General features: G+C 42.4%; 1 protein-coding gene across 5 annotated transcripts in view; it reads left to right on the forward strand.

The window, feature by feature from the left end:
- Window positions 1-576: 576 nt before the first annotated feature.
- PRDM5 (PR/SET domain 5) overlaps window positions 577-13,166 on the forward strand; it is a 209,240-nt gene continuing 196,650 nt past the window's right edge. The window contains exon 1 of one of the 5 annotated variants that reach the window (XM_058721493.1): window positions 577-1,016. In XM_058721493.1, coding sequence (XP_058577476.1) covers window positions 924-1,016 — 93 coding nt within the window. In that variant the 5' untranslated portion in view covers window positions 577-923. The remainder of the gene's footprint in view (window positions 1,017-13,166) is intronic. The other 4 variants (XM_058721492.1, XM_058721495.1, XM_058721494.1 and 1 more) reach the window with 4 other exon arrangements.

Below are 13,166 nucleotides of genomic sequence, written 5' to 3' on the forward strand. Positions count from 1 at the left end.
TTTATGTCTGAAGATCTATCACAGGTCTGGTGATTTCCAAGCAAGAGAGGATTCAGAAATGGTGTATCTTGTGAAGTGTAAGCCCTTTCTCTGGGTTACAGCACCATACAAGAACTAGTTTCTACTGGATTTAAATATTTAAATTGTTCGCGACAAATTTTGAATTAACTTGAAATGGATTAGTTGCAGACTGTGTACACCCCCGTTCCCTGTACGTTAATCACCATACTTACTGATCCCCTACGAGTTCAAATCCCTGAAACAAGCATGAAAAAAACAATGCGAGAAGGACCCAAATTTCCTAGTCCTCAGGGTTGGTTTTCAGTAGTCGGGCAATAAGCATACTTTCAGAGTCTGGAACTCCATAAAATTGTTTTGGAGGATGCCCCCAGCTGTGTCACGGACCATTTCGTTTTGCATCTAAAAACAGTACAATTTCCCAACTAGAACTAGTTCAGCGCGGCAAAACCCAGAGCTGGACAAGGGCGGGTCTCGAAGCTGCGGCGCTGGACGCGGGGAGCAGGCTGGTCCTCTCCTTTCGCCGGCCTCTGGGTTTGAGGCCCCGAGGTCAGCTCCGCTCTCGGCTCCGCGCCCGGCGCGGGTGCGAGCCGCCAACTTCGGGCCAATCAGCGCGCAGCGTCTCTGAGACCGCAGCGCCCCGGCCCGCGCCCCCCGCGCCCCCGCGGCAGCAATGGCAGCAGTGGCCGCGGCGGCTCCGGGCTGAGCCAGACCCGGGACTAGGAGGGGCTGAGCCGCGGGGGATCCTGGAATCGGCGGGGAGGTGGGGATTCTGGGAGGAAAACTCCATTTCCTCCTTCCCTGCCGGCCTCTCCCCTCCACCCAGCACCCCAAATTTCGATGTGTCTCCTCCCGGGCGCAGAGCGCTGGTGCTGAGCGAGGCGGCGGCGGCCGCGGCCGGGAAAATGCTGGGCATGTACGTGCCGGACAGGTTCTCCCTGAAGTCCTCCCGGGTTCAGGACGGGATGGGGCTCTACACGGCCCGCAGAGTGAGAAAGGTGGGTGACCCGGCGGCAGCCTGCGCGCCCCTGCTCCTGCCGCGCTCTGTGCGCCTCCCGGGGTCGCCCCTCCTCAGGGCTGGGGGCTCTGCGGGCGTCCCTGCCGTCGCCCCTAGCCGGGGCCGACCGGGACCCCCGCGGGAAGGCCGGGGCCGACGGGGCGGCCTTCGCCTGCCGCGTCTCCCGAGCGGGCAGCGCCACGTAAGTGCCTGCGGGGCGCGCTCTCCTCTCGGCCGGTCCAGGGGCGGAACTGCCACGGGCCGCCCTGCACCAAGAGGTCTTTCCTTTCCCCTGCAGGAAGTGAGTCCGGATGGAGCCTCCCTCTTCCTCGGTGCTGGGAGTGAGCTGCGTCTTTGCGTTGGCGGAGCCGCGCGTGGGCGGGTGTCTTCACAGGCGCGCACGCAGCCCCGCCGCCGCCTTTTCTTCCTTTAGGGTGATTGGAAATGTGGTCGGAAGCGCCTCGCTCTCGCTATAGGGTTTGGGAGGGGGTCATCCCGAGGGAAGCTCAAAACAGGTTTTGGAATCTCATTCACACACTCAGAAGTTCTTTCCTTGCTTCCAAAATGTGTTGTGTGTATTCTGGGAGGTGACAACTCGATAATCGTAGAATCTCTGATCTTTTTTTCTCTGCCTTTGCATTTTCTCTGACTAGATCTCTCTTTCCAGAAGTTTAGAGACAAATGAGCAAGGCAGGCACGTTGCACTATGCATGGGGGAACGGCCTGGAAATGTTGGATGTTGAAAACAAAGGCCTAGGAGGAGAGATAACTGGAAAATTACAAACCTTTGGATTTGATGAGACACGTGTTACAGCCATTTCACAGGATGTGTAAAATCTGGAACCACAAAGCCAGTGGTAAAATGCCCAGGGTAACGAGAGCCACCGTTTATTGAGCAGATACTTTGTGTCAAGGCCACTTTCTGGAACTTTATCTACATTAGTAAAGTCATCAGCACAGCTCCCTTGAGAACAGTATTAATCCTCATGTAAGAGACGAAAAAAACCAAAAGTAATGCACAGTTAAATTTCGTGCAGAGGCTTCAAACCCATGGCTTCTAGGTCCAAAGCTCATGTTCTTTCCAGATCTATCCCTACCAAGTTCACACTCGCACCGAACAGATATTTTGAAAACGAGGTTTGGGCAAGAGCAGGCTTGTTTAGGAAAGGTATGCTAGCAAGAGGGTCACAGAATGCACCCAGAGACACCAGGATGCCTTTCATCTGAGTATAAATCAGAAAGGGGGAAGAAAGATCAGTGCTTCAGAGGGCTTCCTTGACAACATGACCTATAAGCATCTCCCAGGATAAAACTGGAAGAAGCCAATCCCATACTTACTTTTTCAAATGGGAGTTTGGAAGAATGCTCAAAGGTGCAAACCAGGAGTAAACACTTTATCTGAATTTGAGATGAACTGAATAGATGTTTTTGTCAAATAGGTAAATGTCAGCATCCACATTCGTTCAAAGCAGAAGTTGAAATTCTGCTTTTAATCCTTTCTCACGGCATCTAGAAAATTCCCAAATGTATTTTTCATGAAAGTCTCAGGCCTAAATTTAATTAATTAAAAAGTAAACACAATTCTTAAACATTATTTTGTTTATTGTTATTAATAGTTATAAATTAAAAAGTTATACAAATAATTAGAATTATTACATAATCCCTATATTGTGTCTTATATTACTATTTAGGCTTTAGAAACAGCTAGCCAATGTACTTTCTTTTGATATTTTTATAAATTCCAACTTATTTTTCCATGTATTTAGTTATTTGGACATTTTTTATTATTTTTGGATATAGAATGAACAGCTTCCCAAATCACCATATGTTAGTCTATTTTATTATTGCAGTACTAAATAGACACTTATCTTTTCCTGGCTCTTACAATTTCAACATGTAAAACACAGAGTTTTTCATCCCGATCACATCTAGAATGCTTATCTATATTTCAAGTGAATATGCAGATGTTTGCATTGAATTCAGATGTCCTACTATTAGTGACATAATTTAGTTATGATCACAAGATACTCAATCAAAAGGTCATCAATCATGGACAGGTTCACTGATGCCAGAAATAACCCTGAATTAGTTTTCAGTTCCTTTGCCTTCCAAAGGCTGAGGACGAAGCTGAAGCTGAATAGCAGATTTTAGCTGAATGGTAAAGTCAAAGCTGAATGTCCTTACCTGTTTGTGTGTAGTTTCTTGATTATTAAATATTTCCCACGTTACCTTTAATGGGCCTTCTGGCCATAAGTCAAGGATCAAGGGGTCTGAGAAGACTGTATTTCAGCAAAGACCTTAAACTTTTCATATTCCCTATTCTGAATAAGTTTTGGAATATATCACTTTATATGTTAGAAATAACAAATTTTTGTCACACTTTTATAACACACATGCTTGTATAACACTTCTGTTTCAATAAAAACAAAAAAACACACACAAAAAAACCAATTGCAGGGCATCTGGGTCGTGTCCAACTTCGGCTCAGGTCACTATCTCGTGGTTCATGGGTTCGAGCCCGGCGTCGGGCTCACAGCTCAGGGCCTGGAGCCTGCTTCAGATTCTGTGTCTCCTATCTCTCTCTCTCTGTCTCTCTGTCTCTCTCTCTCTCTCTGCCCCTCCCCTGCTTGTGCTGTCTCTCAAAAATAAATAAATAAATAAATAAATAAATAAATAAATAAATAAATAAAAGAAAGAAAGAAAGAAAGAAAGAAAGAAAAAAAAACAATTGCAACTAAAGCCATCTATTGATTTCAAATTCATAGAAGGTAATCCAGACTGGTACTGACATTGTGGGATCTTTCTAGAGACTCCACTCCCTCTACATTCATCAGGTCAATTTGATTTTTTCTTAACAATGGGACCCCTTAATCCTTTTTTAGGTCCACTCCTTTTTGTGCAGTGTTTGCCAGAGTGAGTTCCCTGCAATAGAATCACCTAATGCCCGGCCCCACCTTAGCCCTATTAGGTTTTTCCTTGGCAATAATCTATTTTTGCAGGCCTGAGCTTGTGCTGTCTCACAAGCTCTCTCTCTTTCTCTCTTTCTGTAGAAAATTTTCATAGTGAGAATAAGATGAAAAGGAAAGGACCTCCTTTCCTTTTCTTGCCATTATGGAAATTAGAGGTTGGATGAAGAGAAGGTCCTTTCGTAGCTGTTTCTATGTAAGCCATGAATTGTTCTTGTAGAAAGAATGGATGAGACTATTGGAAAGCCCTTGAGTAGAAAAAGGAGACCTGAGTTCATTCAAAGTTATACACATTGCAAATTGCTAATAATTAGAATAAGGTGGACACTTCTGGGGTGCCTGGGTGGCCCAGTCGGTTAAACACCCAACTTCGGCTCAGGTCATGATCTCGTGTTAGGGAGTTTGAGTCTGCATCAGGCTCTGTGCTGACAGCTCAGAGCCTGGAGCCTGCTTTGGTTTCTGTGTCTCCCTCTGTCTCTGCCCCTCCCCTGCTCATGCTCTGTCTCTCTCTGTCAAAAATAAGCATTAAAAAGGGGCACCTGGGTGGCACAGTCGGTTAAGCGTCCGACTTCAGCCAGGTCACGATCTCGCGGTCCGTGAGTTCGAGCCCCGCATCAGGCTCTGGGCTGATGGCTCGGAGCCTGGAGCCTGTTTCCGATTCTGTGTCTCCCTCTCTCTCTGCCCCTCCCCCGTTCATGCTCTGTCTCTCTCTGTCCCAAAAATAAATAAAAAACGTTGAAAAAAAAATTTAAAAATAAGCATTAAAAAAAATTATAAAAAAAATTGAAACAGTCCTTTAAGGGCTAGACCTTGTGACAGACCATATTGCAGACAAAGGAGTTGTTTATTTTTTTTTATTTTTTGTTTTTTAAGTTTATTTATTTTGAGAGAGACAGAGACAGCATGAGTGGGGGAGGGGTGGGGGGAATCCCAAGCAGGATGTGCACGGTCATTGGGGAGCCCAGTGCAGGGCTCGAACTCAGGAAACTGTGAGATCATGACCGGAGCCAAAACCAAGAGTTGGACGCTTAACCAATTGAGCCACACAGGTGCCCCATAGGAGTTGTTTAAATATTTCCACTGAAGCACCACCTTACACAGAGGAGACTGTCGGGTCGGCAGCCTGAAAGTGTCACACACAAGTGCACAGTATGAATTCTGGGTTTTCTGTTTACTGTGTACTTGTGTATGCTATCTCATTTTATTGTACAACAGTCTTTGAAGGCTTATTATTATCCCCAGTTACAGATTGCACACTTGGTGGATAATTACTTTTTGTCAAAATGTTTGCAATTGTCCTTATGCTGACGTTTAACTTTTTCTTCTTTCCAGTTCATTCTTCACTAGGAGGCTAAAACTTTACCAGATCAGATATGTAGTTATTTTCCTTTATATCTAGAAGCCCTGTAACCTGCGTAAGCGTAGTGTAGTTGAACTGGGCTTATATTTTTAAAAACAACCAAAGATTAACAGGAAGGCTGAGGAAAAGCTGAAAAGGAAATAACTAAATATAAATGAAATAAAATGTCTCTCCCAGATTTCTGGTCCCCTAATTCCAGTAGAAGCAGTAAATAGCATTGCCAACACCTGTCTACACACCAGCAACTGAATTGACCCCCCTGGGAAGCTCTGTTCCTTGCTCCCTTCCTTCTCAATCTTGTGCTTTCTTGCCCAAGTGGCTCCTGAGTGCCATCCTGTGTCCATGAACCCTAGGACAGTGTCCCACTATACTTTGCCTTTCTCATGAACAAACACGGGTTCCTAGTTCAAACTTCGTCAGATACCGTAGGATTTTATACACAACTACTTTTCTGGACAAAACTTATTGGCAGTGCTGGGGTATGCGTTTCCTGTTACTGCTGTAACAAATTATCACAAATTTAGTGGCTTAAAGCAATATAAGTTTATAATCTTATGGTTTTGGAGAATATAAATCTAAAATGAGTGGACAGAGTGGTTCCTTCCAGAGTCTCTCGAGTCTACCTCCTTTCCTTTTGCAGTTTTCTGGAGGCTGCCCACATTCCTTTGCTCATTCCTTTGCTCTATATCTTTCCAACCTCTGCTTTTGTGGTCACATTTCCTTCTCTTACTCTGACCCTCCTGGCTTCTCTTATAAGGACCCTTGTGGTTGGATCGGGCTGACCCAGGTAGTCCAGGATAATCTCCCCATCTCAGGATCCCTAATGTAATTACATCTGCACAGTCTCTTATATCAGGTAAGGTAAAGGTAGCATACAGATTCTGGGAATTAGGATGTAAATATTTTTGGTGGGCCATTACTATCTTACCTGGGCTCCAAATTATAATTCTTGGCCTGGATTCTGTGGAACGTGTTACGATAACTAACTGGGGTGAGTTGTTCCCCACATACTGATCCTGATAAAATGTATTCATTGCAGATCTACCATGTTGATGAATATAATGCCTTGTTTTCAGTATTGATTCTGGTGAGATCTTCAGAGTTGGCATGCAATAAAACCCGAATGAGTGGTTCCCTTACAAAAAGGAGGAAAAAGTATGTTTGTGGGAAGTAGAAAAAGAACTTCAGAAGTAAGCTAATGTGCACATTCTTATTTTACAAATGATGACACCAGAGCCCAGAGAAGCTTCACATGGAGTCTTGCGGCTAACAGCTGCCTCTCAAGCTCCCACGTCTTCCATGATACCAGCGCCCTCTCTTTCAAACCAAGGCAAACACTTTGGTTCTTTTTGAGGGATTTGCAGTAGAGACATTCAATGAGTCAAATCCCAGTGAAAAATACCTGAAGTAAAGTTCAAATCTGAGTTTATGAAAGTTAAGATAAGCTAAAAAACAAAAACAAAAAAATAAGTTGTATAGGGTACCCTGAAAAGTAAAGTAAGGGAGCACCTGGGTGGTTCAGTTGGTTAAGTGTCCGACTTTGGCTCAGGTCATGATTTCGTGGTTTGTGGGTTCAAGCCCCACGTTGAACTCTGTACTGACAGCTCAGAACCTGGAGCCTTCTTCAGATTATGTGTGTCCCCCTCTCTCTGCCCCTCCCCTGCTCGCACTCTGTGTCCCTGTCTCTCAATAATAAATAAACATTAAAAAAATAAAAAAAAAAGAAAAGTAAGTAAAAGCATAGAGGAACAATCACCATGCATAAATGTTAATATAAGGAGATGAGCTTTTGTGGAATAAAGTGTTTTGTTGAGCAGCTTGGAAGGTGAATCTCATGAAGAAACAATGGATCTTTATGCTAGAGCTAGAATTCTGCCAGTGAACGTTTGCTTATATTTCCTGGTGGCTGATGATAACTAACCTGGAAACATAATCAGAGGGAAAATCATCACCATTGATGCCTGCCAAATGTGCTATCTCTTTTCTGTTTACACATTTATACTCTAGGATAGAGACTCAAAGCAGCTTTGTATATCCTGGTGTTGTTATAGATTTTAAAATATATAACTAATCCACTTAAATGGATGTTTTCTCTGAAACTTCACATTTTGTTTTTTGTGTGTGTGATAATAATAGCTGTGGTTAATTTTTTCAACAAATATTTATTGAGCCCCTGAAATTGTTAGGCACTCACTGGGCTAGTTGCTAGTGACAGAAAGGTGAATGACAGAGACAGTGCATCACATAGTTCATATTCAAGTCCTACCAGAAGCCTGGTATGCATCACATAGTTCATATTCAAGTCCTACCAGAAGCCTGCAAGGTTTATCCTGCCATTGTTATCCTTGTTTTATCGATGAGGGGGCTGATTTTGAGGAAAGTTATGTTAATAATAAGTGGATTAATCAATTTGAACTCAGATAATTCCATATATCCTTTTCACTGAAAAAATTTTTTTTTGCTCTATACTGATAAAGTGCTGTGTCCATGCTCATATACTACCATCCAGACACACATCTACTCATATAGTTTAAAAAAATTATTTCACAAAAATGAGAAAAAGAGTAAACTCATTTCATCATCCAGCATTTCTCATTCAACAGTATTTAATGGAAATCCCTTCAAGTAATCTACTTTGGCTGGCATTTATTATTTTAATATTTATTTGTGTATGTATTTATTTACTAATGTTTTATTTATTTATTTTGAGAGAGAGAGAGAACGAGGGAGGGGCAGACAGAGGAAGAGAGAGAATCCCAAGCAGAGTGTGCACTGTCAGTGCAGAACCTGATGCAGAGCTCAAACTCGTGAACCATGAGATCATGACCTGAGCTGAAACCAAGAGTCAGATGCTTAACCGACTGAGCCACCCACGTGCCCCTGTAATTGATTATTTTTAATGACTGAATATATTTTATGCTGTCAGTGTGCCACAATTTCCACTTATTCGGGTCTGTTTTTATTTATTTATTTATTTATTTATTTATTTATTTATTTATTTATTTATTTTAACGTTTATTTATTTTTGAGACAGAGAGAGACAGAGCATGAATGGGGGAGGGTCAGAGAGAGGGAGACACAGAATCTGAAACAGGCTCCAGGCTCTGAGCTGTCAGCACAGAGCCCGACGCGGGGCTCGAACTCACGGACCGCGAGATCATGACCTGAGCCGAAGTCGGCTGCTTAACCGACTGAGCCACCCAGGCGCCCCTATTCGGGTCTGTTTTACATAGTTATTCAAGATATATCTTCTTCACCAAAATCTGTCCTGTGAATTCAGTAGTGAACAAAGTAGAGATTCTGTCTGTTGTGGAGCTTGCATTCTAGTGAGAAGAGACAGAATCTAAACAATGAACATATTAGATAAATTTTATACTCTGTTAAAATGTGGTAAGTGCTAAGGAAAAAAGAAAAAGTAGAGCCGGGTATCGATAACTTGGCAGAGTGCGTGGATGTGGGTGTGGGGATGTTGTTATAAATAGGTGGTCCAGTTAGTGCTCACCAGGCAAGGGAGGTTTGGGCAGTGACTTACAGGATGGCACATTTGTAGGGGACAAGCATTCTAGGCAGCAGCGAGAGCAAAGGTCCTAAGATGGGTGTTTGCTTGTTGTGTCCCAGGACAAGGAGGCCAATGAGGCTGGAAGGGAGTGAGCTGGGGCTGAGTACTAGGGGAGGAGGTCAGTTAATGAAGGGAAGCCTACTAAGGGCCACATTTCTTTCTTTCAAGCCATTGCAAAGGTGTCTACTTTTCTTTGAGTCAAATGGGGAACCACTGCAGGGTTTTGACATGATTTGACTTGAGTTTATCAAGGGTCCTTCTGAGAATGACTGGCCACAGGGCAAGTGTGCAACTTAGAAGACTTGTTAGGATTCTGTTGCAGTGATCCAGGTGAGAGATGATGGTGGCTTAGACCAACATGGTGGCAATGCTGGTAGTGTAGTTTGAAGATAGCAGTGACAGAGTATGCTGGTGGAATAAGGGTGAAAGAAGGGGAAAGATCTGAAGATGATTCCAAGGATTTTAGTGTGAGAAATTGGAAGGGTTGTATTGTCAGCCAGCAACTGAGATGGGGAAGATTGTGGCTGCAGCAGGTTTGAAGGGGGAGGATCAGGAACTCAAGTTGTTTATTTTATAAATGTTTATTCATTTTTGAGCAGGAGAGAGAAAGAGCACACACATGTGAGTGTGTGCTCGCAAGTTGGGGAGGGGCGAAGAGAGAGGAGGACAGGGGACCTGAAGTGGGCTTCCGCACTGACAGCAGCCCGATGTGAGGCTCGACCTCATGAACCAAGAGATCACGACCTGAGCCAAGTTGGATGCTAAACTGACCGACCAAGCCACCAAGGTGCCTCTATTTATTTATTTTTGAGAGAAGAGAGAGTGTGAACAGGGGAGGAACAGAGAGAGATGGAGAGAGAAAAATCCCAAGCTCTTGGCTGAGAGTGCAGAGCCTGATGTGGGGCTCTAATTGAAGATCTGTGAGATCATGACCTGGGCCAAAATCAAGTCAGACGCTTAACCGATTGAGCCAACCAGGCACCCCAAAGGCATGTTGATTTTGAGGTTTCTGTTAGACAACAGAGAGAGATGTCAAAGAGGTGGTGAGATACAGTTGTTGTACCTGCATATCCTCCTTCCCATCCTTTATGCCACTATTTTCAGCTATTTTATTTTATGCTATAAACCTTACATTTCTGCTATATTCCCTTTTGATCATCAGTTGACTTTTAGAGCAATTAAAAATCAGAAAGATTGTCTTTATTATATATTTTTAACATTCTGGAGCTCTTAATTTTTTTGCTTTTAACTAAGTTACTGTCTGGGATCATATTCCTCATGCCTGAACCATATTCTTTGAACATTTCTAGTAGCATAAGTTGCTGCCAGTGAATTTCTCCAGCTTTTGCATGTCTGAAAGAGTATTTTGCTATGTTCTTCAGGTTGACAGCCCCCCGCCCCCCACTACATTATGGATGTTGCTTATTTGTTTTTCTTTCTTTCTTTTTTCTTTGGCTTACGTAGTTTCCGACAAAAAGTCTGCTGTAAGTCTTACATTCTGTACATAATATCTTTTTCTTCTGTCTACATTCAAGATTTTTCTACTTTTCTTTGAATTTTAGAAATTTAAATATGTGTCTTTGATTAAAAAAACTTGGTTTTATGTGTGGTTTGATGTCTTTTATTATTTTTTGAACATCCTTGGACATTATCTCTTCACATTTTATTTCTGGTATAATCTTTCCTCTGGGTCTCCAATTACATGTGTGTCAGACCATTTGATAGAATAGTATGTCAACAGCCTTTATATGCTTTGTTCTGCTTTTTCTATGCTTTTTTTTTCTTTTTTACTTTGTGTTTTAGTTTAGGTAATTTCTTTTTCCTTATCTTCAAGTTTATTGATTCTTTTCTCAGCTGTGCCAAGTTTCCTGGTGAGTCTGTCAAAGGAATTCATCTTTGATATTGTGATTTCTATTTCTAGTATTTCCACTGGACTCTCCATTTTATAGTTGACATGTCTCAGCTGAAATCTTCCCTATATTCATGCATGTCAACTGCCTTTTCTGTTAGGTTATTATTATTATTTTTTAGTTTATTTATTTATTTATTTTGAGAGAGAGAGAGAGCAAGCATCAACGGGGAGGGGTCAGAGAGAGAGAATCCTAAGTAGGCCCCTCACTGTCAGCTCAGAGCCTGATGCTGGGCTCAGACTCACAAACCATGAGATCATGACCTGAGCCAAAATCAAGAGTTCGTATACTTAACTGACTGAGCCACCCAGGCACCCCTCTAGTAGATTCTTTTACAAAGTAGACATAGTTATTGTTAAAGTCCTTATCTGATAAGTCCAACATCTGTGTCATCTCTGAATCTGGTTCCATTGCTTGCTTTGTTTCTGAACAATGTTTTTTTTTTTCTCCTTGCTTTTTTGTATGTCATAGTTTTGATTGAATGCCAGCATCATGTGTGAAACGATCAAGAGTGCAGTAAATAGCATTTATGCTATTTACACCTTTTTTTTTTTTTTTTTTTTTTTTTTTTTTTTTTTGTCAGTCTGGGGATTTGGATCAACCTAGTTAGGAGCTAAAATGGGTTTGCATTATTTTGTTGCTGTTGTTACCTTCAATATATCACAGGCTTTAGATCCTTCTAGAGTTACCTTGTACTGGGGGTGGCTAGAGTGCTCAAGGTTTTTCTCAGTGTTTCTGTTCTACTCTCAGCTGTCTCTCTCTCTCTCTTTTTTTGTTAAATGTTCTTGTTTTTATTTTTGATAGAGAGAGAGAGCACACATGAGTGAGTGGGGAAGGGGCAGAGAGAAAGGGAGACACAGAATCTGAATCCAGTCCCAGGCTCCTAGCTGTCAGCCCTGAGCCTGTGGCAGGGCTCAACCCCACAATCCGTGAGATCATGATCTGAGCCGAAGTCGGATGCCTAGTTGAATGACCCACCCAGGTGCCCCAACTCCCAGCTCTCTTTTGTCCTTGAATGCCTAAACCATAGAGGGTTTTCACCATGCTGCCTTGCTCTTCCCCTTCTATCAGTAGTAGACCGCTATGTATTGTTTTTTTGAGATTCTCTATCTTGGTCCAACTTCATTCTTATCCAGGGTTTATCAGTCTGAGCCCTGGGAGTTGTGCCTTCTCAGCGTTCCTACCTCTTCTCCATAGGAGCCAAACTTTCGCCTTGTTTTAGTTTGGTGTTTTGCTGGGGGAGTGTTTCTTGTCCCTTCCACAAAGGTAGGAGTCCTCTGATGGTTGTGGTATAAGTTCCTGAGCCTGCATTACTTCCTGCCCTTCTTCTAGCAGCAATGGATCTTTATTTGTGTCCTAGAGGTGACAGTGTGCTGCTTCCCTTGCTGTGCCTAAAGGCTTTTCCTTATGTGGAAGAAAGGGCAGGGCAGGAGGTGTGGAGTGTTGTGTCATTCTTGTAGCGTATGCTGTTTCGCTCCTGCATGCTTACATCCCTGAGGGAGACTGTTCTCCTGTCTGTCCCCCAATCTTTCTTGTATGGGAGATCTTTGGAGAAGACTCTGCACGTGTGTGTGAACTCTGCTTATGTCTGGGGCTTCCACTGGTTCTGTAAGGGCAGGCTGTCTCACATGTACCTTTAGCTGTTAAAGCGTTAGTTGATTTCTTACCTGCTTGTGTGGTGACTGGCGGCTGTGCATTCTGTGATCTGTGGCAGCAGCTAAGCCAGTGCTCTCCTCAAGAAAAGTTAGGATTTTGTGGTTTATTGGCCTTTCGGATTGGTAGGGTAGGAGGGATACCCTTTTCAAATCCTTGGTGGATATTTAAGTTTTAAAATTAATGGCATTTAAAAATATTCTTACTTATCATCTTTATTACTTAATAAATCTGTCCAGTATTGAAGGAGAGGTTTTAAAATCTCCCACTCTAGTTCTTCATGCACACACACAACACACACACACACACACACACACACACATACACATATATATATATATATATATATATATATATATATGCTATATGTATTATATAATACATATGTATTTTGGTGAAAAGTTAGTTAAGTTTTTAATTATTTTTTAAAAATATACATAACCTAAAACTGGCCATTTTAATCATTTTTTATTGAAATATAATTAACATACAATGTGATATTAGTTTTAGGTATACAGCATACTGATTCAACAATTCTGTACATGACTTACTACTTACCACGATAAATATAGTCACTACCACTGTGCAACTTTACTACAATATTATTGACTATATTCCCCATGCTGTACTTTTTATCTCCATGACTTATTTTATAACTGGAAGTTTGTGCATTTTTAGTATTTTTAAACTTCTCTTTTCTCCC

Source organism: Neofelis nebulosa, chromosome 3 (assembly GCF_028018385.1).
Source record: "Neofelis nebulosa isolate mNeoNeb1 chromosome 3, mNeoNeb1.pri, whole genome shotgun sequence".
Taxonomy (NCBI): Eukaryota; Metazoa; Chordata; class Mammalia; order Carnivora; family Felidae; genus Neofelis; species Neofelis nebulosa.